The sequence below is a fragment of the Athene noctua genome, chromosome 17 (assembly GCF_965140245.1).
Source record: "Athene noctua chromosome 17, bAthNoc1.hap1.1, whole genome shotgun sequence".
Classification (NCBI taxonomy): Eukaryota; Metazoa; Chordata; class Aves; order Strigiformes; family Strigidae; genus Athene; species Athene noctua.
The window spans coordinates 16,480,728-16,507,932 of record NC_134053.1 but is presented as its reverse complement, the minus strand read 5'-3'; the positions used below and the strand labels follow the sequence as shown (position 1 = coordinate 16,507,932).

The following is a 27,205-nucleotide window of genomic DNA, read 5'->3' as shown; positions in this document are numbered from 1 at the left end:
CTCAGGACTAGTCCAGGATGGCCAAATTGTAGCCGTTTGCTCTGTCCCAGCAGTGTGAGCCAGCTCTTTCAGGCAGGGAAAGCCGAAGTCCAAGGTAGCAGCCTCTGAGCAAATACTTGTGAGGATTGAACTTGTGGGTTTGGGCATGCCCCGTGCTTTCCTAGTGGTATGCAGACTCCTTGCTGTGTCAGGATCTGTTCTGAAACACACTTGCTCTAAATAAGTGATGTTCTGCTTGAGGTGCTGCTTAGTCCAGATGCTACTGGGTCTTGTGGTGGTGACTGCAAGACTTCGGAGACTGCTACCCCAGGCCCTAATGGAGAGCAAAGTAGAGCAGACTGCTTTGGATCTGTGCTCAGAGATGCTGAAAGGTCACTGCCAGCAAGGGCATTTTAGATGGGATCCCTCATGCAGGATCCCAGTTGGTAACTGTGTTCACCCTTTATCCCAAATGGCTGGACCAGTCCCATGTACAGGTTAGGAGAACTCCACATCAAGTAGCCAAGATGCTGTTGACCATCCAGGTCCACAACAGCTTCCATGTGTCCTGTAGGAGAGGTGACACCTCTGAGTAAAGAAGGAGCGTCACGGGGACATGCTTGCACAGTCTGAACTTTGAAGCTGCTCTGCATGGAGCAGCACAGCTCCTGCTACTGCAGGAGGCCCTGGGCAGCAACCTTCAGCCTTCAGGAGGTCAGCCTCACTCAGCAGTGGTGTTCACACTGTGAAGAAGCTGAGTCTACCATCACTGGGACAGCAGGAAGGAGACCTGGCCTCTGCCATCCCTGCCCCGGCCAGGTCACGGCAGCTCAGTCTCAGTGGGCTGCAGGCAGGGATGGGAGGCAGCTGCCAGGCAGCACCAACTCTGCTCTGCCATGTTTCCTGTAGGGGTTTTGTCCAAAGGAAGAGTCCGCTGTCCCTGGCATGGAGCTTGCTTCAACATTGGCACAGGTGACATAGAGGACTTTCCTGGCTTGGACAGCTTACCCAGGTTCCAGGTAAGACCTTCGTTCTTGCAGCAGCAGAGGAAATCACAGAAATGACAGGTTTGAGTTGGAAGGGACCTTTAAAGATCACCTAATCTAGCCCCACTGCTGTGGGCAGGGACACTTTTCACTGGATCACGTTGCTCAAAGCCCCTTCCAGCCTGACCTCGAACACTTCCAGGAATGGGGCATCCACAACTTCTCTGGGCAACCTGTTCCATTGTCTCACCACCCTCATTGTAAAACATTTTTTCCTTATGTTCAGTCTAAATCTACCCTCTTTTAGTTTTAAACCATTGCCCCTTGTCCTGTGGCTATAGGTCCTACTAAAAAGTCTGTCCCCATCTTTCTTATAAACCCCCTTTAAGTACTGACAGGCTGCCATAAGGTCTCCCCGGAGCCTTCTCTTCTCCAGGCTGAACAACCCCAACTCTCTCAGCCTGTCCTCACTGATTTTTGCAGCCTCCTCTGGCCCCGCTCCAGCAGGTCCGTGACCTTCCTGTGCTGAGGACCCCAGAGCTGGACACAGTACCTGAGGTGGAGTCTCACCAGAGCAGAGGGGGAGAATCCCCTCCCTTGACCTGCTGCCCACACTTCTCATGATGCAGCCCAGGATGTGCTTGGGTTTCTGGACTGCAGGCACACATTGCCAGCTCATGTCCAGCTTTCTATCCACTAATACCTCCAAGTCCTTCTCCTCAGGGCTGCTCTCAAGCCCTTCATCCCCCAGCCTGTACTGATGCTGAGGGTTGCCCCAACCTAGATGCAGGACCCTGCCCTTGGCCTTGCTGAACTTCAGGAGGTTCATGTGGTTCCACTTCTTGAGCTTGTCCAGGTCCCTCTGGAGGGCATCCCATCTCTCTAGAGTAGCAACTGCACCACAGCTTGGTGTCATCTGCAGAATGGCTGTTTGCATTGGGATTAGCATGCGCTTTGAAAGTGTGGAGCACACATTTTTCCAAGTGCACGCTGGGGTGACCAGTGGAGAGCAGCACCTCACCCAGCTTTCCTTCCTCCCTTCAGCTGCCCTTGCCTCCAGCCACGGGCACCAGACACCTCCTGAGGGTGAGGGGCACAATGTGGGAGGTGTCCTGAGCAGGAGTGGGGTGGAACTGAGAAACCAGCCGAAAGCCTGAGATAGAAATCAGGTTTTACACTGAACATCAGTGCATAGTTGGCATGAGACAGGGAACATCGCACAACCTTGATCTGGGGTGAGATTTGCATGGCCTGAGCCACTCTGGCAGGAGGCCTGGTGAGATCACTGTTCTGTTCATTAGTTGCTGGACAGAGGGAATAATCACCCTCTTCATGCCAGAGGCACTCACTGTCCTGCAAACTGCTGCTGTTCTGTCACCCTCAGGTGAAGATCGAGAAGGAGAAGGTGTACATCCGAGCTAGCAAGCAGGTGAGCGGCCACTGACATCCCAAAATCAAGGCCCATGCTTTTGCTTTTTGCTTTGTGTGCGTGGGAGTGGGGGGAAATGCTTTTCTTTGGGCTCTCTGGCAGGGGAAGCAGTGCCTGCATAGAAGGATGCGTGAGCATCCAACATGGATAAATCAAAGGTCCACCTAGCCCGGTCCTGTCTCAGGCAGCAGCCCAAAGTACGTATGGGAGCATGAGTGGAGCAGGGCAGAGGTGTTTTGTCCCCCTCCCATCCTGCCTGTGCTCATCCAGCCTCCCTGCAGCTGCTGGACACCTGACCTGGGGTGTCCATGGATTCAGGAGGTCTTACTGGATCTTTGTCCTGATCTTGTCTTGTGTTTTCTTAAGCTCATAGCAGCTTTTCATTTAGCTGGTCCATGGAAACAGGCCTTTTCCACCAGCCTTTTGGCCTTGTCTGCTGGGTCTGGATGTGGCACAGCGATGACAGAGGTCATCTGTGCTCCCTCTTGAGCCCAGACATCAGCAGCTTTTGCTGGAGAGGAACTTGGTGCATGGGCAGGAAGGGCTCTCATCCCCCAAGACAGGATGCAGGAGGAAGCCTGTTAAGGCCACTTCTCATTCTTTCCATGAAAAGCTACCTTCTGATGCATGTTTGCACGTGTGTGTATGTGAAGCCAGGGGCTCAGAACCAGCTGGACCTTTATAGCACTTGTAGATCCAGAGAGGTCACCTGAATGGCAGCACTACTCCAGCTGATTCAGGTGGGATGTGATGAGGAGGGTTTCCTCTAACAGAAACACATTTTGGACTCCCAGTGGCTGGCAACAAGGGGTCTGTGCAGCAGGGCTACAGTGGCATAGGCCCTTGGGTGTGCTCTGGCAGGTTGGATGAGTCCATCAGCTTTGGATATCAGAGGTATACAAGCTCTGCTCAGGCACAGTATGAAGTTCCTGATAGGATTTCTGCATTTCCATCTCACCTGTTGGTTACAGAATTGCACAATGACACACCTGGACTGCTTTTTAATTTTTTTTTGTCCCCCACTTTGTGTGTATGTATTAATTTGCAGAAGATGATGTGGTTTTTTTCCTTTTGTATCTTGTAAGGGGGTAGTGCACTGGATGGTAGAAAGGTATTTAGATGAGCATGGGTTTGGAGTCCTTGCTGGGTACAAGGGCACCGTTATTCCCTTTCTATCCAAGCTGGTTTATGACAGTAGTGTAGTTGTTCCTGTTCCTGCCTGGCTACCCAGGTTAAAGCTGAGAAAAGATACTGACTTTTCTTCTTGTTGGTGGTACAGGCTCTTCAGACACAAAGGAGGACAAAGATGATGGCAAAGTGCATCTCCTTGAGCAACTATAACCTGAGCAGTACCAATGTGCTGATCATCGGTGCAGGTACCGGGTGGCGTGTGCTGGGACCTCTGTGTGTGTCCCCTCCCAGGCAGGTGTGCAGAGAGTCTGTGTGCGATTCACCTTTGTCACCCCTCCCGCGTCCCTCCCTGTGCAAGGGGTCAGCCCAGAGGGGCTTCCTGAGCCGTTTTGTCCTACACACTAATGGTCCAAAGGTGCCCTGTGCCTCTCGTCTGTGGAGCTTTGTAGTTCCCTGTCACAGCCCTTTGTAGTGTGTGTCCTGAACCCTCTTCCCTGCGCACCCTCCATGGATATATCATTTACCCCTGATTTTCACAACTGAGAAGTGTAGAGTCCTCTCACGTGTTCCTGTGATGTGGATACACATTTTCCTCTTGGAGCCTGCACATCTCTGTCTCATCCCATTGGAGCTGCCTGCAGCCCCAAAGCTCCACCTCAAGGTGATTCTCTGAAGATAAATTCTTCCATCTTTCCAGAAAATATCAAATCCCTGCATGAAATAGCAAAATTGTCAAGCTATATTTTCTTATCTCTTGTCCCAACTCCATTTGTGTAATGCAATTTTTGTAGAAAGTGAATTCCATCTGCTGAATTTGTGTTTCTGGAATGGATGCTGGAATGCTATGGTGAAATGGAGGGTGGGAGGACACAAGCTGTCCAGTGTTGGTCCTGAGGCTGTGAGGGGACGGCTGCTCCTGGCATATGGGTTGTTCTTACCTGATTACAGCCTCCAGGTCACTAGATCCAAGCTGTGGAAGTAGGGAGTACATTGCAGTCTCCTGCTCCTGCCATCTAAGTTACAGCTCGCAGCCTGAGCAGAGGGGAAAACCAGCCTGGCTGGCTTTTCCCTTGCTGCTGGGTAACATTTTTCCCTTCCTTGTGCTCCTGCTGTTTGTTGACTGAAAGCCAGGGTGTGACATTGTTTTTTCCCAAGGTCAGCTGGACTGTCTGGGTGTGTGGCAGGGCTGGACACTCTTCAAAACCCTCAACGAGGCCATTCCACAGGCCATGTTAGCTGTTGCTGAATGAACTTTCTCAGGCTTAACCCACTAAATTTACAGGTCTGTTAAAGACAAAATTCTGTTCTGGTGGATAGGAAAAGAGATTTCAAAGCTGGGGTTGTGAGGAAGAAGCTCTGGGAAGAGACTACACATCCAGCCCTGCATCGAGGACCAAGATCCAGCCATGCCCAGCAGAGCTGAGGGCAGGCGACTGCAGCCGCTTGCTGATGTGAGGGTCATCCTGGTAGCAGTGCGGCATCAGTCCTGGCTCAGCATGCTCCAGCCAGCATGCGCAGGATGCCCACCCACCTGTCTCTTCTTCCACTATCATCCTCCACCTCCATCAACAGGGGCATTTTGTTGATGGACCAAACCATGGTACTGTCCAGGTCCATCTTCTTTCATTGGTAGTACAGAAACTGTGGCCCTTACACTCATCATTGAGTGAGGCTTCCTTGGTAGAGAAGAGACTCAGGACTTTTCACCTGAGCTCTCAAGTCTCACCAGTTTGGCCAGGGAAGAAGGGACATTGCCCGTCAGGCTGACTGGCTGCAGGGGGACAGCACACCCCAAGGCAGCTTTTTGTTTATTTTAGCATTTTTTTCTGTGTTTAAAAACAAGCAAAAAAAACCCTCAAAGCAATTGCATGAAAAATCCTCTACAGTGAAGCACACAGCCGACACTTCAGCTGTCCGAAGGGAATACTCCCTGCCCTATGTGTTCGGCTGTAAATTCACCAGGAGCTGAGTGCACAGGGAGGAAGCTGCAAGACCCTTCCCCGACTAGGGGAGTGCAAGGATCCGAGCAGCCACCCGTGCCTCTGAGCTTGTGAGAGGTGTGGAGGTGTTGGCAGCACTCCTCAGCTGTGCTTTTTGTGCGTATGTGTGAGTTTAGGGACAGACAAGTGCCCCAGAGGATCAGTGTCATGCTCCACGGACAGAGGATCCCTGCTCCTGCCTGGTGCATCCACCCCAGCTGGCTCCCCATGCAAGCTGTTTGATTTGGGAAGGGCCACGGAGTAAGGCCGGGGCTAGTGGAGATGGCGATTCTGGAGTCAGCCCCAGCGGGGTTTAGGAACAAAGGGTTCAGACCTTTAAGTGGCCCATATGCACGGCTGCCAACAGCCTTCCCTCTCCCTTAGGGGCAGCTGGACTGGTCTGTGCAGAGACCTTGCGCCAGGAGGGTTTCTCAGACAGGATTGTGATGTGCACGATGGACAGACACTTGCCCTACGACAGACCAAAGCTCAGTAAGGTTTGTATCACTTTGGGTATGTCACATTCCTCCCCAGCTTTAAAATTTGACCTAGGACCTTTCCCCACTGTTATGCATTGCAGCAGCATGTTTCTTCTTCCTTATTTGTCCTGTCTCTTTTTTTCCTTGAATTTTCTTTTCTGTTGGTGACTGAAATATGAAACACAAAAGAGGATTTGTTCAAACTCTGAACTAAGAGTACTCCAGTGCAGAAGCAAGGACATTCTTCATAGGTCTAGCAATAGCTGTCTTGACCAGCACATACCTGGATGGATCTTCTTATTATGTTTCTGGATCAAAATCTTTAGGGCAATGAAATGGGGCATTGTCAAAAAATTGAATTGTCTACCAAGTTATTTATTAGTGCATGGTTCTTACTGCCCAGTGATGCTCCATGCCATAATTAGTACGATTATCAGTCATCATCACAACTTGGTAACTTGGCCACAGTGCAAAGATCACTTTTTCTGGCACACATCCCAGTCTGCATTCCAATCTGTAGACACAGGGTGATCTTCTAATCACATTTTTTATTACTGATTCCTGAGATTTACCTGATATCAGACAGCAACTCAGGTTGGACAACAGATCCTGATCTTGAAGCCTGGAGGTGGTATATGTATTGCCCCTTATGTCAGGGATGCATATTGGTACTCTACAGTCACAGCAGCTAACTCTGCTTCCAGCCCCAAGATAAAGTTATTTTCAAACGAAAGCAAATATGCATGTAGCTTTTTGGCAGCATTCAAACCATTTCTGTGCTTGGACCAGACCTGTCTGGGGTGAGGAGCAGCTGGCTGGAACCTGCATCCCAGAGTCACAGAGGTTGTGCTGGGGAGCTCAGAGAAGCTCACAGTCACTGTCCCAGGCAGGCAGCTCTCTGAAACACATATCCCCACTCTCTGAGTCTTAAACTGCCTTTTCTACTCTCTGTTAAATAGTAAGAGCATCTCACATGCCGGAGATATTGTGCATCGTTTGTTAAACTCTCCGCTAAACACCTCTGGCTGTAGCTGCTTTTGGTGCACAAAGCCTGTGGAAGAGAAGGCAGAATTTTTGGGAACAGGCCAGGAAAAAAGAGAATTTTTCTTAATCCTACTATGAGTGGGACTAGCCCTGGAAAGAGTCTTTAGAGCAGGAGTGTGTAAAGCTGTAAGCATTAGACTTCTTGTCTCCTGTTACTGCAGCGTTGCCCTTCCTCTGCCCCGTTGAACACCAGTTATCAGTATGTCCTGAGGTCCCGCCGGGCTGTTCCTCTTTGTCCCCTTTGGACCATGACCTGCTCCCTGGTGTGCTTCAACGTCCCTGCAATGGTCTCTGGAGCACTCAGCAGCAGCAAAACCTGTGGTGGTTGTGCCCTGCTCTGAGCTGCCCTCCCTGCATGCTGAGGTGGGGGCTGCCGCTCCCGAGCCGTGGGGTCAGACATTCCTCTCTGTAAACATTTGGGTGTTTAAAGAATTTGCAGTAAAACCTGTATGACCCTGCACCTGCCTCAAGCCCTAAGATAAGGGTCTGTTCTGAGCGCGGTGTTACCTGAAGTCACGGTAAGGGAGCGTCCTGCAGGGCTCATCCCAGACGTGGACAGACGGTTCCAGGGAGAAGGACCTTGCACATCTATCATCCATCCATCCATCCATCCATCCATCCATCCATCCATCCATCCATCCATCCATCCATCCATCCCTCCCTTGCACATCCATCCCCAGGGGCAGATGGTGCAGCCCCCGATCCTTGCATCCCCTGTCCCTCTTGGGTCAAGCCCAGACGCCATGCCTCTGGCACAGGTGAAGGATGCTGCAGCTCAGCGCTGGGGGACATGCTGCAGGGCTTGGCCGGGGCATGTCCGTGGCCTCGCCTGTCCCCGCTGTGCTGCAGGCAGGGAGGGGTGTGCTGGAGCACGGAACAACCCGCACACAGGTCACTTGGTGCTCAGCTTGTCCTCACCCTACGTCTGAGGTTCTGTCCACAGGGTTAGGACAGATGAACTTGGGCTCAAACGTGAGCTCAACCCTGCCTGTAAAGATGATGTAGGTCTCACCCAAGTGACCAGGGAAGGCTGGGAAGAGCCTTTATCTTGCAGCAAAAGATGAGCAGATACGGGCCGCATGCCCCTGGTTCAGCTTTTGAGGGAACTTGTGCTGCGTAACTTGGGTGCTTTTGAAAGCGTTGCCTTTGCTGAAGTTAATTTAGCTTCCACTCCCCCTGGCAACTGGCTGTTTTCCAAATAATGGGGCCCTTCCTTTGCTCCTATGAAATTTGTGTTATGAGGGGCTGCAGTAAGAGCTGCTTTGCCAACACTTGGGAGCACTTGCTGTGGTCCTGCCTTAGCCAGCGAGTGCCACCCCCACACTGAGCAGAGAAGCAACCAGAGCCCAGTCCAGCATCTGGTGATGGCTTTTGCTTGAACAGGCTTTGATTCCCAGCTCCTGTAGAGCCTCTCTCTTAACCTATGTCATCAGGACTGACTTCAGACTACTGCTGACCTGTGTTGGTAACAGGCGTTTCTCCACTCGCCTGTTCAACCCACAGTGGTTGACAAAAATGGCTTTTTTTTGCAGTCGATGGATTCCCACCCGGAGCAGATCGCCCTGCGCCCCAAGGAGTTCTTCCGCACCCATGACATTGAAGTCCTGACCGAAATGCAGGTAAGGGGGGTCCTATGTGGACCTGCAGGCCGTATCCTACAAGTGCCGGTGTGCAAAGGCTGTGTTTAGGAGATGTGGCAGCTGTCTCTGTTCTTGGCTTACTGGATGCCATTGCAGAAACACTGCTTCTCCCCCAGCCCCCCTGTTTTATGCCCCAGAGCACAGGTTGCCCATGGTTGTTCAAAACCACAGTTAATGCAATTCCTCCCAGAGCAGGAAGCACACCCTGCACAGACAGTGGTAGCCATTGTTTCTTACCTGCCATTTGTGAGCATCCTCACGTGGATCGGGGGTGACCAACTGGCCTCTGACTAGAATAATCAGCCTGCAAGCACTGCAGACAGCGATCATTTAAACATTTCTCCCCATTATTTTATTTATACTGGGAGGTCTTCAAGGATTTGTGAAAAGGTAATTAGGAATATTTACAGTCTGGGCTGGCTAAACTGTGGACAGGAACACAGGAGACTAAAACCTAACAGAGAAGTTAGTTGGGCTGGGAGCCCAGTGAACATCTGGGATTTCATCCCTTAACATTATTTAGGAATGATTTCAGGTTGCGGCCGTGGATATCAAGAACAAGACAGCCGTGTTTAAGGATGGATTTAAGATGGAATACAACAAGCTGCTGATAGCGACTGGAAACACGTAAGCTATGAGCAAACATTTCATGAGAAACTGTTTTATCTGAGAATGTGAGGAGCTTGTGCCTGGGGATACAGGGTCAAATATGGTGGTCGAATTTGGACACTGAATTTGTTTGCAAGAGTGTTTGCAGAAAAGGCAAGGAATACCTATTGGATACGTCTGTGTGTATATCTATATCGTGTATATCTCTATCTCTGTAAAGCTGTGCTGGGTGCTGTGCTCAGCCAAAGTGGAAAAGCCTGTGTCACCCAAGAGTCACCCAGACAGCAGGTAACCACCAGACATGGGGGCTGGTGGCACAGCTGTGGGATTTGCTACTGGGGTGTTTTATGGTCAGTGTCAAGGTCAAAAGGGTATTAACAAAAAGTATCCCCTGAAGCAATTGGGGTCTGTGTGTTGTTTGCTCTTAAAGAAATTGGTACAAACTGAGATTTGAAAATGTGGAGGAGTTTGCCAGCAGCACCCTAACACTGTTCTGTTCCCTGGGGGCTGGCTCGAGAGTATATGGGAGAGACTCAGGAAATTTCCCCTGAGTAAATCACCTTAAAATGTTAAAATTAATGCCCAGAACCTTGAACATATTTTCATTAGCAAAAGCCTCCAAAGTGGAAGTATCCGGAATTTTTCTTTAGAGGTCATTTAGCACCATGTTGCTCTTCTTTTCACCCCTCAATCAGACAATCAGATAATTCATCCATCTGAATTTCCATTTTTCATTTCCTGCCAATCTCTTAAGATTTTTCTCAACAGTGAAAGCTTAATGCTTCTCTGTTGCAGTTTTAATTAGATGTTGCTGTTGCCTCAGCCTAACAGACCCCTTTGTGAGGCTTGCCCCCAGGAGGAAAGTTTTCAAGACTGAAACCTGGTCCAGCCATAGGGAAAAGCAGTAGCGATGAGCTTGTCGTGCTCCACACAGCGGCTGCTGGGACCCAGAGCATCACCAGAGACCACATCGTCCCTAGCACCCTGGAAGTAGCGGGTCAATTTGTTTTTGATAGGGGATTTGTCAAAATTGGCACTTTAAAATGAAAATAAGGCATCCTGGCTGCCTTTTCTTGTGCTCCTAACACAAGGGGTCAAAATGAAGTAGGAGAAATGCAGCCCCTGCAAAATTTATCATCTGGGGAAGGGATGCTGCTGAACAGCCGGAGCAGGGACTCCCCTTGTGACCCAGTGTGCCACCAGTAACAGCAACAGCCCCACCAAGTGCCAGTGGCTGGTGCTGGGCTGTGCAGCGCCGCAGCCAAAACACCCTCTGCACCCACCACCTAATTATGTTCAAAAGAGGATTATGCCTTTGGCAATAATTTCAAAATCCTTATGCACAAGCTCCAGATACACCGCATAAATGTTTTTAAGATACCTACATTTTTTAGATCGTCTGTCCCACTTCCAGATGTGAGTCAGGTATGCAGGGGCCAGATATTTAAAAATATATAGGCTCCAGTAGGCACGTGGGGAGAACATGATTAATCTGCTACAGCATCAGCAGTGTGCCCCTAGAAACGGATAGTGGAACCTGCATCTGCAGAGGCTTATGAAACTTTCAGTATCTGGCTCCAAAGTGTCTGCTGGAGGACAGAGTGAGTTTTCTGTGTCCCATTTGATGACAGTTAAAGCACAAGCTTGAAAAGCGGTACCTGTCCTGTGCTGTGCTGCACTGCCCCAGAGGGAGCTCACCCCAGCCCCATGGCTACATGGGTCCAGGGACGGGGTCGGCAGCGGCCGCTGAGCAGCCCCTTGCCCACCAGCATTTGGGGTTTTCTGTGTTACATCTCCAGCCCAGAGAAAGGTGAAAAAAGGAAAGGCTGAGATGCTGCTGGAGGCCTGGAAAGAGGGCTTGCAGTCCTGTTTGCCACCACAGGGTCAAGGAAAGCACCTGTATCGCCCTCAATGTGTGTTTTTCAGGCCCAAAGCTCTCAGCTGCAAAGGCAAGGAGGTGGAAAATGTTTTCAACATCCGGACGCCTGAAGATGCCAACCGTGTCGTGAAGCTGGCCACGAGCAAGAATGTGGTTATCGTGGGTGCATCCTTCCTGGGTGAGCGCTTGCTCTGCGGCTGTCTGCGCCTCAGCTGTCCGCATTTTCCTGCAGATGGTCCCAGTCCCTCACCCAGTTTGTCACTGCCCAGTTAGAGGTAACCCCGCACCCCCTAAACTGGACCTCGGGGTAGTCCAACCTCCAGGCCCAGGTGGGTGGTAAGGACATCTCCTTGCTGCAGAAATTGATTTTACTTAAGAGACTGGGCTGTTCAGCTTGCATGGACACAGGTATTGCTGTTCCAGTCTGAAAAGCATACTGGGCAAGTCTAGTGCTGGTGCTTGGGTGCTTTCAAATCTGGTGTGTCAAGATTTGGCTTCAGCTGGGAGGGTGTTGTTGGTAGGTGAAAGCCCGTGGGTTTATTTATCTTTTGCTTTTTAGCAGGGTGGTGAATTTTTTTTAAATGCACAGGAAAAATATTATAGTTTCTTTGCTGGTTCTTCTTTTTGCTTGATATGTTTCTAACAAAATTGTTGTTCTGCAAACCTTAAGCGTAAATGGCTATTAGTAAGGGAATTTATTATAAAATGTTCAGTGTGTGTTTTTCTTCTTTTTAAAAAAAATCCTGGTTTAATGGTCCAATCAATCCCACCTACAGCAAAGCATTGGGGGAGATGACCCAACTGTAAACTACTGGTCATCAAAAAGATCCATTTCCAAAAAAACCCCATAGATAGAAAATCTTTTGGTGAAGATTCCCATGCAATTACCAGCACCAAAATTCTCCCATTCTGACCAGAGAAAACAGCTAGTCACAAGGGCTGTTTTCAGCCCTCAGCTCATTACCACTGCTGAGACAGTCCCAGCCCTAAGAGGTCCGTTGCTGCAAGTGCTGCAGCTTCCCAGGGCACTTTGGGACTTCATCATGGCCAGTTCCTCCCTTCAGTCTTTGAAACCTGCATCTGAGAACAAATTGCCATAAATCATAAATCCCACCTGAAATGGTGTGTGCCCTTGTGGCCACCAGGTCTGATGGCACCCCAGAGCTCCCAGTAGAGCAGCTCCAACCTCTCCAGCCAGGAGCGAACGGGGCTGCTCCTCTGCTGTGGCCAGCGCCGGGGGCTTCCCGCGGCCGCTCGGACCTGCTTCTGTTTCCCAGGGATGGAGGTGGCCGCCTACCTCGCGGAGAGGGCCCACTCTGTGTCCCTGGTGGAGCTGGAGGAAGTCCCCTTCAAGAAATTCCTTGGAGAGAGGGTTGGCCGTGCTGTCATGAAGGTGACCTCACTTTCCCATCCGGGGGGTGGTTTTGGTGACAGCGGGTTCTGCTTATTTCACTTATTGCACTAATTAATGTGTTATTTGATGTTTATTGATTAAGCTGTGATGGTAGCAGTCTCTAGAAAGAAAGAACAGGCTGCATCTTCCCTCTCGTGGTCCACATGCTGTAGAGCACCTCCTTCTGGACGCGTGTTGGGGTCGGAGGTGGTGCTGACCCCCTTTGCAGCAGGGGTTGAGGCGAGCCCGGAGGGTGGGCAGGGCAGTGTGGGGGGCAGAGGGACACCAGGGGTGGGCCTGGTTCAGGATCCTGATGTCCCCTGCTCTGTCCCATGTCCCTCCTCCAGATGTTTGAGAGCAACAGGGTGAAGTTCTACATGCAGACAGAGGTGTCGGAGCTGCGGGAGCAGGAGGGCAAGGTAGGGTGTGGGCAGGGGCTCCCTGGGGGCACCACCACAGCATCCCCCCAGGGCTGCCCTTCCCTTTGCCACTGGGGTTTTGCCCTCCACTCTTTCCTACCCTCTGAAGTTCCTATTCCTGGATTTAGTCCCTAGGAGCAAACATGCTCCAGCATGGTGTGCGGGGTGGTTTCATTGCTCCCACCCTCTTCCTGCTGCTGTTATAATGAATTATGGTCAACTTGCATGTCAAAAATGAAGCGAGCTGCCAGCTTGGCTTGCTGCTGCTACAGGGAGGCGGGGGCTTGTCCCTGAAATAACTGTGATGTCCCATTGTGTCTAATGCAGCTGAAGGAGGTTGTGCTGAAGAGCGGGAAGGTCCTGCGTGCCGATGTGTGTGTCGTTGGTGTTGGTAAGGGGCTGTTGCCGTGGGTGCAGAGCCTGGTGGGCTGGTCGTGCTTTGCTCAGTGGAGGAGAAGCTGGAGGGAACGTGGCAGTGATGGGTCCCCAGGGCCAGGTAGCGGGGGGTGCTGGCGATGATGTGCCAGCTCTGCTCAGCTGCCACACATGAGTCTGTGTAGAAAAGCTGAAGAGGGCCTTTATACCCTCCACCCAAAAATGCAACTCAAGATATATTTGGAAAATAGTAATGGTTTTGTTTTTCCCAGAAAAAAACCCTATTCAAACCAATTTCATCCTCTCAAGTTGTTTTTTTTTAAAGCCTCCCCAAACTGAATTTTTTTCTTCTTTTTTTTTAATTGCTGTCACTACCATAGAAGAGGGTATTTTTCTCCTTTATATCTGGGGGAAATAAAAATCCCTTTCTTGCTCTGTAACGTTTCAAAATGTTGTGAACTGGAAGAATCACAGAATTTGTTCAATTCTGCTTTTGTTGTTTTATTGGCTACTCTGATTTGTGAAGGCTAGAGGAAAAAAAAGCTCAAAAAAAGAAAATGAAAGCTGAAGGAAAGGTACAGATTGTACAGGAGGTGGAGGAACCCTGTCTGGAAACCCAAGGGCTCCCTTTTAAATATATTTTTTTCAAAATGTCTATAAAGAGAAGTGGATTGAAAATTATCTTCAAACATTAGAAAAAGGTGGTGGGCAGATTACAGTGAGGCACTGATGGTTTGCAGAGCAGTAGGGACCTCAGGGGTGCAGAGGGTGATGTAGTGGGAGTGGTGGGGGCTCTGTAAGGCATGTGGCTCTGCTCCCTGCTCCCAAAGCAGCCCGCTGCCTTTCCCTTGGCACAGACAGGTTGCCCAGGCAGGGGGGGAGATCTGCTGGCCTCGGGATCAGCCCCCCAGGGGCTGTGGGGATGCCTGGTTACAGCACCGGCAGCCCTTGCCTTCTCCTGCAGGCGCAGTCCCAGCAACGGGCTTTCTCAAGCAGAGTGGCATCAATATCGACTCCAAAGGCTTCATTGTGGTAAACAAGGTGAGTCTGGGGGGCAGCTCCTGCCAGGGGGAAGAACAGGAGGAGCTGAGTCTGCTCTCCTCCAAAATGAACTTCCCTGGGGCTCCAAACTGCTGTTGCAGGGGCATTTCATCTGCCAAAGTGCTGGGAACATCATGCTGGAGTACCTGGGAACCCCCTGCAAGCGAGGGGTTTGCAAATCCCAGCCCTGGATCCTGTGGCTTGGGCCCAGCTCTGAGCTGTCCTGGAATGGTGTGGATGTTTGGAGGGTAAAGAGCTGGAGAAAGATCCACCCTTTCAGGGATCCCAGAGGATCTCATCCTTCCTCCTCACCACCAGTGACTCCAATGGGAGCGGTGTTGGTGCTGGTGGGTGGAGCCAGGAGTATGTTGGGGGTGCTGGGACTCATTGCTACCCACTCCTGTGCTTACTGCTCATATGTGCAATAAGCCAGGCTCTGTTTGCAAGCACTGACAGATCCCACTCTTCTAAGAGGGGCTCCAGGATACCAGTCTGTGTCTTTTCACCAAGTAACCCGCTGGCAGAGGGATGCTGTAGGTCCTGCCTGCATGGTCTGCTTTGAAAGTGAAGGACGCTAAAACAAATCCCACCTGGGGGTCCCACAGCTGACCAGAGGTTGTCCTTGTGTTCACGGGGACTGTGGCAGCTCTAGAGCAGTTCCCTGTTTCTGTTGGTCTAGGAAAGTGCAAGCCCCACTGACTGCACACTTCTGCTTCCCCCTGCAGATGATGCAAACCAACATCCCTGGAGTCTTTGCAGCTGGTGATGCTGTCACGTTCCCGCTGGCCTTAAGGAATAATAAGAAGGTGAATGTCCCTCACTGGCAGATGGCCCATATGCATGGTGGGTGCTTTTCAGTTCCTTCTCTTTGCAACAGTAAATTTCTTATGGAAATAGCCTTTTCCAGATCCGTGGGAATTTCCCAAGCCCTCTAGCAAGAGAATGAGACAACTGCCAGCTAGGTAGTTGTGTTAAACATTTTGAAGCCTGTATATTTTATCCTGTCCGATATGCCTTCGTTTGTCAGCCTTTCTGATGTGCATTGCCTAACGATGCCTCGTTACAAACACAGAGGTGCTCAGGGACAGGCTTTCCCGCACGCCATGTCCTCCCTGACATCTGCAGTTGCTGCAGGAGCCTGATCTCCTTGCCCTAGGACACTTAGGAGCTCACATCCTAATGTTAGCTCGAGCTCACATCCCCGGCTGGGCTGCCCACACCTCCGGGCTGGCCCAGGAACAGCTGAGACCTTTCTCCCCCTCACAGCAGCAAGCCTGGAAACCCTGGTGTGATTGGCTGCCCTTGAGCTTTCCAAGGCCACAACCCCGTGGGGAGGTTGACCTCTGGGTCGATGCCCTGCGTGAGAGGTTTTGGAACCACATCTCCAAAGTTAGCCTTTGGACACAGCCCCCCCTTAACGCTGGTCCAGGCATGCCTCTGTGTCATGGACTGTACCCTAACAGTCTCCATGCCCTCAGGGGGTTTGTCCATCCCATCCCCATTTGCAGTGGGAGCTCAGAAAGCTCTCAGCCCTCTCACTGCTGCAGAAGTTGGGTTGCAACAGGCTCATGAGCACATCACTCATGCCAGTGGGGGAGACAAGTCAGGAGGAGCTGCACTGCCGGGGGGACTCTGAGCCCAGCCTCGGATGACACGATGCATTTCCTCACTGGTGCTTGGTGCTCTGTGTTTGGGTTTTTCCACCTAATCAGAAGGTCTTGGTTTCCCTGTACTCTGGGACTAGAGGTATCGATGCTGTGCTGCAACTTGAGGGCAGACCACAACGCTTGCCCCAGCATGGAGCTTCCTCGCTTATTCTGCTGCTTCTCACTTCCAGGCCGAATAGCCGCGCTGAACATGCTGGCCCACGGCATGGAGATCAGCACGGTCCCCTATTTGTGGACTGCTATGTTCGGGAAGAGCATCCGATACGCGGGTAAGGGCGTCCCCAGGGCTGCTGTAGAGTTTGTGCTGGTGGAGATGGGATAGAGGATAGAGGGATAGAGGAGCCACAGCCATTCCCTTGCTGTGGACCCCCCATGACAACCTCTGCTTCGGGTCTGCTTCCCTTCCTGGCTCCTGAGGGGTTTAGTATCTCCCCTGAAACCTGTCTGATCATGGCCGTGGGGTGCAGGGCCGGAGGGATGGCTGTGGGCACAAGGGATGGCCCAGCATGGACAGAGACAGTCTCCCTGAACTTCTCTGAACAATAAGGGGTGCTTTTTGATACCCTCACCTTCTGGTGCTGGTCTCTTGGTAACTGCGGGACACAATTTCTGTAGCTCTGGGTTGAAACTCTGTCTTACGGGCTAGAGATCGATCCAGGAGAATTGTTGCTGAATCCACTTCTCTGCCTTCCAGGCCACGGGGAAGGATTTGATGATGTTGTCATTCAGGGAGATTTAGATGAGCTGAAGTTTGTGGCATTCTATACCAAGTAAGTGTTTCTCCATGTTCCTACACAGGCATTCACCCAAACTTGTTTCGCTAGACTGGAAAATATTTTTGCCACAGATTCTGTCAGTTGGTTTTGTTCCTCTCTGGACACTAAGGTTGCAAGACATTAGTAAAATGCCCTAGAAAAATGATGTGCTAAGCATAAAGCAAGTTAAACTGGTCTTTGGACTTAATGTCTCTGCCAGACGTAAGCACTTTGTCTGTTCACATAGTATCTGAGAGCAGATAATGGCTTCTATTAATTTGTTGCTGGCAATTCCCATCAAAGATTTCATTGCCATCTCATCACTGTGTTAATGATTTGTGACCAGGGCTGGACTGAGAGCTCAGACATCACCATTTCTGCTCCTGGTGTGACACATTCAGCTCAAAAAACTCTTCAATTAATAAGCTGTGATGGTTGGGAAGAGTTCAGGAGCTTTCATTAAACCTGTAGCGAAACCCAGCTCTCCCCAGGCTGGGATCCTACATGGGAATATTTTCCTGAGATGTGTTGCCTCTGCTGTTCTTGAGCCATGCTGGATGTTTAGACTGGCAAAACTGTGCACCATGAATTTATCCCCAAAATATTTACTGCTGTTTATTCTTTTGTTGCCTTTGTTCCATCCCAATCTGAAATCAATGACCACAGAGCCTCCTCCTGCCTGGAGATGGAGGGGATTTCTTCCAGTGTTTTCTAATATTAAGGATGAGGAGCATGAAACCAAGGAAGCGAAGGTCTGCCTGGCTCAGAATCAAACTACTTGGCAGCAGCGCTCAGGCAGGGATCAGGAGGCAGCTCTGGGCAGGCACCAGCTCTGCTCTGCAGAGATCATCTCAGCAGGGTTCGCTGCCCCTCTGTCCCTTGCCCAGTGTCCCTCATGGCCTCCCCTCTGCATCCCACTCCGTGAGGGTGGCTGCTTGCCCCCGTGGCTCCAGGATGGAGCCTGGCAGTTGGATGTGTCCATCGGGTTTGGAGAGGCACACCGTGGCGCCAGCCAGCCAGGTCACTGGCACTCGCCCTCCTTCTCCTGGTGCCTGTGCACCTCAGATAAAATCCTGCTGCAGGCAGTGGGGTTCCAGCACCTGCTGGCACCCAGGGGCCCTTTGCACATGGGCATACCTCTGAGCTCACTAGCACCGTGTCCAAAATTCCCTGAAAGGGTGGGTTTGTGCAAGGCACCACCTGTGCTGGGGAGAGCTGCTGCAAGGGGACATTCCCCTTCTGTAGCCACAGCCACGGGTCTATCTCTACCCACCCTCTTGATGTTTTGAAGTGCATTTAAATTACATAACTCTCAAAGCAGCATTTAAAAACACACAGTTTGCTTAGTGAGTGTGAGCCAGCAGAAGATAAAACCCCATTTTTGGCAGTTTTGCTGCAGTGATTTGCAGAGTTGTGTGTACTTTTGCCCCTGCATCCCCTGTGAAGCCACTCCACTGCCGTGGCATTGCCCTGTCTCAGGTCCACCGGCCTCACTGGCAGTCCCCTGTGTGCAGCATTATGGGGTCGAGTATCCACAGACCGCACTGGCACACATTTCTTTCCAGCATGTAATCTTTGAATCCTCTTCCTCCTTCCCATACCAGAGCATTTAGCTCTTCATCCCAGCCCTATTTAGAAAGGAAATGTCAGATTGCTTTAATTAAACATCTGTAGAGCCTGTTCAAAAGGAAAGCCCTGAGCAAGGTGCAAATCCCTGCTCTGTGCAGCGGCCCCATGCTCAGCAGACCTGCGGGCACGCAGCAAAGCTGGGCTCGGTGGGCAGCAGCTCCCCGGTGGGCAGGCAGGCAGTGGGGGGCCACAGCTAAGCGCGTGTTGTTCTGCTGCTCAGGAGGAGCTCCTGGAGATGGCTTCTGGGTACCAGGACGGCGTCCTGCGCTGAGAGCCGGAGGTACTGGGGGAGTGCTGGCTGGCAGGGGGCTGACCAGTGCATCTCCTGCTGCTTTGCTCAGCTGTAATCAAGCCCCCATCTCTGCATCTGTGAGAGGCCACTGGGAGCATTTCTTCCTCTTTTTCTCATTTGGTGATAGTTCTTCTGGTTGGTGCTTTTGGACTGAGGACTCTGTCCCAGATTGACCATCCCCTCCTGCTTCCTTCTGCCATGCTCACCCAATGGTTTGGACTCTTCTCCTCCTGGTGCGCCCTGTCTTGGCTGTTGCATGAACCGCTGGTGGTTCCCACTCCTGGAGCCTGTCTTCATCATCGACTTTTACAATAAGGCTCTTTTTTCCTCAGAGTTTGAAGAAGAAAGCTGTTTCCTTATCCTCGTTCAGGGCTGTGTGACATGTGGAGGGGTCAGCGTGAGGCCCTGTGCCAGGAGGTGTATGGGACGGTGCTCTGCAGATGTCCCCATGGGACCCTGTGTTCACCCAGCACCTCAGCCAGAACAGACCAATGTCATCCCACCCCTGAGACCCTGGAGATCTTGGGAGATACAGGGAATTGCTGTGGTTGTCGTCTTCACAGTTCCCCACTTTTGTTGCACTGGACCCTGCAGAGGAAGGGACACGGTGTAGACATGGTGCTCATCCACAGCGCTCCATCTTCCCTCAGCCTTTATGCCAAGACCCAGGTTCAGGAAGGGCACTCTTCCTGCCTCTGAGGAGCTTTTGAAAAAGAGGTTTTCCCATCTGTTAGACAAAATGTTTAAAAGCAACTGCTGATGTGGGGATGTTCAGCTCACCAGTGCCCCATGAGTTATTTCACAAAAGGACCAGTTCCCCACTGATGGAAACATTTGGGCTGCATCTACCTTCCCGGGTGGTCGTGTCAGCACTGGCTGGGCTTAAGGCTGAGTTGGTGGGTGACTGGTAGGATTACATTTTCCTTTACTTTCTCTTGCATGCTTTTGGTTATTCATTCCCTTGGAACAGCACATCTCCCCCTGGTTCTGATGGATAGGTCTCTCCAACCACTTTGTGTTTCCCAACTGGGAGCTGCCTGTGCTCAGGAAACTAAATGTAGAGGAAATTACTGAACTTCAGGACTGTGTGGTATGATGTGAAGGTTGTGCAGAGCCTCCCAGGAGTCCTGAAGCCTCAGCCCCCGTTGTGTGCTGGAGACATCAAGTGATGGTGAAGTAGCCAAGGCGCCCTGTGTGATGGAAACAACTACCTGTGGGGCCTCCCTGGGATGTGGTTCATGGTGGGATGGGGTTCTCATTGGCAGTTTGTGTTTCTGGACCTGGGAGGCAATCTGCACTGCTGTGCCATCAGGTACTGCTGCAAGAGTCTTGGAAGGAGATCCTGTAAAGAAGACTCCTGAGTCCCTGCACATACAATTGGAGTTACACCCCTAGAGAATGGGGTCCTGTCCTGGGGAGAGTGGAGGAACTCGTTACATCAGGTGGGACATCAAGCATCACAACAGAGAAGATGCAGGCTCAGAAAGTAAAAAGCTCTTCTAAATCACAGCAGCAGTCCTTGAACGTGACAGCCCAGCAGGCAGTTCAGCTGAACACACACGTGCTTTGTAATCTTCTTGTGTGGTTAATTACCCTCACTGCCTGCCACGGACACCTGTTTTCCAGTGTGAATGTATTTGTTGTTAACATCTGTCTGTTACTCCTTATTCTCACCTCATCTGCTGGATCAGCAATCCCCTCTGCTGTAGGTACACATCTCTGCAGCGAGATAAGGGTGATTGAGATGGGATTTCTGATGGCATCCAAGTCTTGTCCTAGAGCTCCTGGCAGTGCAGCAGCTCCCCCTTCCTGCAGCCATTCCTGAGGAGCAGCCCCCTGTGCTGGAGCCTGGCTGGTGTTGGTCCCTCTCTGGGTCTGGCTGGCATGGACTAAGCTGTGGACAAGCTCCAGTGGCTCCAGAGAACATTCTGGGTTCCTGGTCTGCTCTGCACACCCGTGCTCACCCATGGGACAGGGAAGTCAGTCTGCTGCTCCATTTCTGACTGACTCTCCCTTATTTGTAGTGAGCTTATTTAGGAATCAGAGCCTTTTGCAAAAGATAGTCTTCTGTGATGGAGCTACCCCATGGCTTTGTGGGACAGCTGGGAGAGGTTGCTTCAGCTCCCATGGCTCCACAGAGATGAAGCATGGCTTCTGCTCTCCTCCTCTCGGGAATAAAGTACATGTTTCCCCCTTTCCTCCCTGGCTGTTCTTTGCTCTTGGTCACGGAGTTCTTTGGCAGCGGATTGAAGAACAGATCTTGATTTGTTGGGTGCTTCTACTCTTCAACTTACCCAACATTATCACCAATGTTTAATATTTTACCCACACACCTTCTCTGATCTTCACATTTTTTCTCCATTCAGTTTTCTATTTATGAGTCATCTCCTGGGTTCTGTCTTTGAAGACTTATGCTCAGGTTGATCTTTTCAAGCCTCAAAACAGAAGAACCCTTTTTGTTTGCCTTGTGACCTTTAGCCAAAGCTCCTCCAGCATTTTTACATCCTCTTCCCTTCCGCTTCATTTGTTTCCCATTCAGCCTTTCAGGTGGCATTGTGCCACCAGCACTGACGTCCTGGTGGGTAATGGTCAGCCGGACCGGGAGTGCTGCTGGACACCCCATACAGGCAGGAGTTTCCTCACTGGGGCTGGTGGGACCCTGGCGTCAGACACTCCAGTTGTCCCAGTGCTTTGGGAGGAGCACGCCTGTGGAGCGGCTCAGAGGTGGGGGTCAGGAAGGGGATGTGGAGTGGCACAACCGAGCATCCCACAGGGGAATCCTAACTGCCCGCTTCTCCGCTCCTGTGGTACAGGCAGCAGAGCATGGATCGCCCGCCCGGAGGGCCGCAACCACTGGGCATCCTTGCTGATGGCCAGGGTTTTATCCACCATCAGATCCATCTCTGCTGGCGTTTTCCCACAGATGCCAGGGTGCCCAGAGCTGTCTCTGTCCCCTGGGCACCCTGGTGACACCATGCCAGCACGTGGGCACCAGTGAGACCACAGAGGGACCAGCCTGCAGTGCCAGCTCTGAGCCCTTTCCTGTCCCTTGTCCCCCACTGCTATCACAGTCCCCGTGGTGCTCACGCCTTGGGATGCGTCCTGACCCTGGAGCGGGTCTTTCTCTTTCTTTGCTTCCTGCTTCTCTCCAGCATGTTGTTTTTGAGGTGATGGGGTCATGGCCACCCTGGGCTGCCCTAACAGCTCTGCTCTGCTCTGTCTGGCCCTAGGAGCGACGAGGTGATGGCCGTAGCCAGCATGAACTATGACCCTATTGTGTCCAAGGTGGCTGAGGTCCTGGCTGCCGGCAGGACCATCCGAAAGCGTGATGTGGAGTAAGTAGACACGCTGCAGAACCAGCAGTGCCAGGGCAGGGGCCGAGCATAGCCGTGGGGTGCAGGGCAGGGGTGAGCACCCCGAGGCAGGACCCCAACAGGCACTGGGCAGCTCTTTTCCACTGCTCCCCACCCTGTAATCTTGCATCTTCCTTCCTGTCCCACTCACTCCAACCTCTCAGCTGCCTCCAGGTCTGGCATCCTGCACACAGGGGGTTTGTCTTTAACACCAGGACCCAAATCCTTACACATGTGATGGGACAGCTGGCACATCACCAAGGTGTCACTGCCTGATGCTGGGGTGCCCCTGGGCACCCAGTCAGTCGAGGGGACCCGCAGGGAGGGGCTGAGTGTGCAGCCTGTCCCCAACACTCTGCAAGAGCATAACCCGCAGAGCTTACGGTGCCAGGTGTCTCAGCCTCCAATTCGTTGGGATGTAGATTGTAGGCAAAGTTCTAGTTTCTCCCTTCACTTTGTTTTTAAGACGTTGCACAGAAAAGAGAGCATGCAGAGCATGGGTGCAGAACATGTTGTGCTGGAAGGCAGACACTAGGGAGGTGACAAGAGCCAGGAAGGAGCCTTTAGAGTCGGAATCAGAGCTGAGGGAGGAATCTGGGTCCCTCTCCCTGAGGTGTTTCCACAGCTGGAATAAAAGCAGACTTTTTCAAAAGCCTGGGGAGAGAAGCACTCCCAGTCCCCAGGCAGCCCCGAGCCAGCTCAGACACCCCGGGCACCCCTGGGATGGGGAACATGTCAAGGATCCACGCAGCCACCAGTGACCGGGGCAGGGCTGTGTCCATCCTCTCCGATACCTTGGGAAGTGGTTGCTGGTTGCCCAATTTGCAGCTGAGAGGGAGGTGGCGTCTCACGAGCAACCCAGCAGTGGGGGGAGCTGCTGCCTCCACGGTGGAGCTCAGCAAGCCTGGAGGAAGCCAGACTGCCTAAACCTGAACTTCTTTTCTCTCTGTCTCCTGCTGCTTTCACACCTTTTAGGCTGTTTGTCCATCATGGCAAGTACGTTTGGTTTGGGGTCCTGGGTGTGAAGGGCTGGCAGGGGAGGGACAGCCAGCCCCCTGCTTGGGCCGTGTCCCTAATTCCTGTGTGGGGGCACTGGTTATGGCTGCATGCTTGCTTTTCGGCCACCCCCCCGCGGGGTGCCATGCTGCGGGGCTGAGTGGCGAGGCTGGGGGTGGCAGGAGCTGCGCTGGGGCTGGGTGGGCACGGCTGCTACGTCCCCTTTGCAGGGTGTTGGTGCACTGATCTGCTGGGAACAGGAAGCTGCCTTTTGGCTGGGGGGGTGACTGCCATTCAGTGGCTTTCCATGAATTTTCAGCTGAATGCCAGAAGGCCGTGTTTATAGTTAAAAAAAAATAGTTGAACTCAGTTTTACGTGGAACTGAGGACCTGCAAACGAGTGTTTGGACGGTTTTAGTGACATGTGAGTGAGGGCTCAGGTCCCATGTGAGGAGAGGGTGCTGCCATCTTGCCCGGGCTGGCTGTGCCTCTGCGCCGAGCAGCACTGGTGCTGCCAGGGTGGGGACAGACGACCGATGACCTGGGCAGCGCCCAGGCACCCCGAGCACATTTGCCTGCACATGTGGATGCTGGAAGACATCTCACAGCGCTGCTGTTTTTTTTCTCTTTCTTAGGACTGGAGATATGTCCTGGCTAACTGGGAAAGGCTCCTAACGCTGCTGGCAGCTGCGCCCTCCTGATGCTGCACTTGCCGTGGGGAGACGGGACGGCAGCTCCACGGACAAGGGGGAACGCCACAGCTGAGTCATTTCCCTTTGAGACTTGGATGCACCCAGCGCCTGTCACTGCACACTTACCTTCCCAGCAGACCACCACCAGCTCCTCTGCCCCAGTGCCTACCAGGCTGGGGCTCTGCTGTTTCAATTCCCACCGAACACTGGAAAAGCAGCCCCCAGAGCGCACGGTTTGGCACTGGCATGGGCGCTGTGTGGCTGAGGATGCTGCCAACGGGCCAGGGGGTCCCCAGGCAGGTCTGCCCCAAGCACATCCCTCACCCCTGTAAACAGTGCGAGTGCCTTTTATTGCTCCCTGTGCTTTCAGACATGTTGCCCCTTCCCAAAACCTCTTTGCTCCAGCAGCGCTCTGATGTGCATCCCCACAGAGCCTGACATCTGCTCCCTTGCCACATGGCTGCAGTGCTTGCCACAGCTCTCCCCATGCCCACCCACCCTGCGGAGCTGCTGGGTGGTGCAAGCACCTCTTGTGTGGAGGTTTCCCACTTGCATCCAACTCACCTGTATTTATTTCCAGACTTCCTGATCTGTGCTGTGTAGAAACGTCACCAGTCATCTGTCATGTCTTCAGCTGGTCTCTTCTGGTTTTCCTGCAATGTTTTTCCCAGGTGGTGTGACCAGAGGGGATGGTAGGCAGGGATGTGCATGCTCCAGCACATGGCGATGAACGGGGTCTGTTTCTTGAACCCCATTACATATCTACTGGATCCACAAGGGGATGTGAACTCGCCAGTCTCATCTTAGGTCCCAAAAGGCAAATGTTGATGTCCCTGTCCCCACTGCAGCATGGGTGAGGGCTTTCTGTGAGGGCAGAGGTGGCCAAGGCTGCTCAGCTCCTTCTGCCCCAGGCAGGGCCCTTGCAGAGGGGCCGGGGCTGTGCATGCTGCCCAGGTGGAGGCAACTGCCAACCAAGGCTGCTGCCCCAGCTCGGCATGCTCAGGGGTGAGAGGTGGCTTTGCAGCCTGTGTCTGGCTAGTGGGATGGTCAGAGTCTGCTTCAGCAGGTCCCCAGAGGACCCGGCTGGAGGTGCCTGGGGACACTGGGGTACCACATGGTGACACCCCCTGCAGCTCTGTGGTTTTCCCCTGGGCTCTGGCACATCTTCCACGCTGAGTGAGACTGGCAGCTCTCACCCCCCATGTGCTCCCCCAGTACAGCTTGGCTGAGGTTTTCCAAGGCCTCTGCCTTCCTGCTCACCCAAATGCTTGGCATCCTCTGCAGTCCTCCTGGGCAGAGTTTTGGGAAGGTGCCCTGTGACTACTTCACCTCTGCTGGGGCCTCACCCAGCATCAGGCATGAGCCATCCACAGTTGGCATCACTCCTATCTTCACAGGGCTGAAGACTATACAAGGGCTGAGGAAGGACCTTCTGCCCCAGCTTATGGCTGCAGTGTGGGGAACAAGTCCCATTCCCCCTTTTTTTACAGAGGAGCTGTTTTAGCCAGGGCTGGGCGCATCACCCCATGACACAAGACCCCAGTCAGCAGCATGGCTTTCCTGAGGACACGTACCAGGTCATGGGCAGGGCTGCCAGCACAGCTGGGCATCCTGACATGGGCCTGCAGGCACTGCTCCTCTGCATGGGGTGGGATGGTGTTGGACCCCTTGTCCAGTGCCTCAGCACGTCCTGGAGCTGGGCAAGGCTAGGTTGTCTCCTCTGCCGCCTCTCCAGGCACATTTTGCAACCTCCCATGCCAAGACAGAAAGTTTCCAGCCCTTAGCAAACCACTTGTTCCCACTGTGAACAAGCACTGTTAGCTAGAACCAGCTGGGGCACATGCAACTTGTTAGTGACCCCTGGCTGCATTGTCCCATCACATTTAGCTTCACCAGATTGCCCAGGTATCTTCTAGGTTGCTCAGCTTGTTGCCCACACAAGAGGTGATGCCCCCCGACCCAGAGCTCTCCACGAGCTCCTGCTCCTCAGATGCTGGGCTTTGCCTCTCCCTGCCTGCATCTCGCCCTGTGTGCTGGCAGGACCCAGGGAGCCACGTGGTGGGCACAGCACACCTTCCCTTCCCACACACCCAAGAACCCCTCCAGACATCTCGTTGCAGCATTGCACCAGGTGACAGGTTTAAGTTTAGTTCTCTTGTGCCCTCAGCCTTCATTTAAAAAAACCTCACTGCTCCTCACGAGGTGGCTTCCCAGCCATTAAGTGTGGCCTCACCCTTCATCTGTCCATCTCTGCCCTGGCTTTCACACCTTGCACATTGCTTGGGTGAACATTGCCTCTTCAGGTACTGGCATTTACTCCTCGCTTTGATCTTTCTTACTGCCCTCAGAGAGGTCGTGGCAACACAAATAGCTGCTCCTTCCTTTGCCATAGTAGCACGCTTGCTGGCCTGTCCTGTGGGCTGGTTGCCCTTGTCTTGGCTAGAACTGGGCTGAGCGGAGTGGTGGTGGCAAACCATCTTTGGGCAGGTCTTCCAGGTGTCACATCTGAGGCTGGGAGGTGTTCAGTGTTACAGCTGTGGGCAAACACTCTCCCTGAGGCAGCAGAGACTCTTCTCACCAGTGGCACCTTCAGATGTCTTGTCCAGGCATGGTCAAATAGACCAGAAGGACCTCATGGGCCTTTCTGCTCAGCCATTGTCCTGCCTTAGCTCAGTGTCCTTATCTAATAGCAGGCCACTGCTTATAGCAAGGTCTGTTTTTTCCACACTTAGTTAGATTTTTTTTTTTTCCTGTGAAATCCACTTTGCATAGGTTTATGGGTTGGTTGGTTGTTTTTTTTTCAGCATTACTGTCAGGACAGGGGAGCAGCTGCCCTGAGCCGGGCTGTGGGGCCACACTGGTGGCACAGCTGCTCAGCACTGCTGGAAGAAGGACATGCACCCTGGGCTGTGCTCACAGCACGGACCTGCCTTGAGAGACCAGCTCCTTGTGCATGGAAGCCCTTCATGGACTTCAGCCAGTCACACATTGGTCTAACCACGCTTTCAGCCCCAGGTGTTTGAAGGGTTGTTGGGGTTTTTTTTTGCAGCATATGACAGTGAGCTTTGCAGCTTCTTTTTGGCTTTATCAAGCAGAAGAATTCTCTTTTTATGCGGTTTCTCATGTCCTTTGCCAGTGCTTGGCCCTTAAGGCCCACATTTACAGTACTCTGTCCCAACATCTGCAGCAGCTGCTCTGATGCACCTTCTGGGATGGGTCAGAGGCTGATCATGAGGTGAGGCCATGCCTGTTGTGTAGGACTAACTGTGAAGGTCCCAAAGCACCATCCCCTTCCCCTGCTAGTCACCTCTGGCTCGACCACCCTCTCACACACTGTCCCCCACTGCTCTCCTCAGGACCTCTGAGCCTGGATGGGGCTTGGGGGGCTGAGCAGCATGGAGACCCCCAGGGTCAGCCCTTAGCAGGGAAGCTCAGAGT

The 27,205-nt window shown here is 52.4% G+C and overlaps 1 protein-coding gene across 4 annotated transcripts in view; it reads left to right on the top strand.

Moving 5' to 3' along the window:
- The window catches only part of AIFM3 (AIF family member 3), a 50,662-nt gene extending 23,461 nt beyond the window's left edge, over positions 1-27,201 (top strand). Inside the window, exons 5-22 of one of the 4 annotated variants that reach the window (XM_074921369.1) lie at positions 889-998; positions 2,350-2,394; positions 3,674-3,770; positions 5,889-6,001; positions 8,560-8,646; positions 9,203-9,294; positions 11,203-11,333; positions 12,433-12,548; positions 12,896-12,967; positions 13,295-13,358; positions 14,307-14,383; positions 15,109-15,226; positions 16,221-16,319; positions 16,745-16,820; positions 18,655-18,714; positions 21,957-22,061; positions 23,055-23,075; positions 23,711-27,201. In XM_074921369.1, the coding sequence (XP_074777470.1) occupies positions 889-998; positions 2,350-2,394; positions 3,674-3,770; positions 5,889-6,001; positions 8,560-8,646; positions 9,203-9,294; positions 11,203-11,333; positions 12,433-12,548; positions 12,896-12,967; positions 13,295-13,358; positions 14,307-14,383; positions 15,109-15,226; positions 16,221-16,319; positions 16,745-16,820; positions 18,655-18,714; positions 21,957-22,061; positions 23,055-23,075; positions 23,711-23,750 (1,523 nt within the window). In that variant the 3' untranslated portion in view covers positions 23,751-27,201. The remainder of the gene's footprint in view (positions 1-888; positions 999-2,349; positions 2,395-3,673; positions 3,771-5,888; positions 6,002-8,559; positions 8,647-9,202; positions 9,295-11,202; positions 11,334-12,432; positions 12,549-12,895; positions 12,968-13,294; positions 13,359-14,306; positions 14,384-15,108; positions 15,227-16,220; positions 16,320-16,744; positions 16,821-18,654; positions 18,715-21,956; positions 22,062-23,054; positions 23,076-23,710) is intronic. The other 3 variants (XM_074921371.1, XM_074921370.1, XM_074921372.1) reach the window with 3 other exon arrangements.
- Positions 27,202-27,205: the final 4 nt, after the last annotated feature.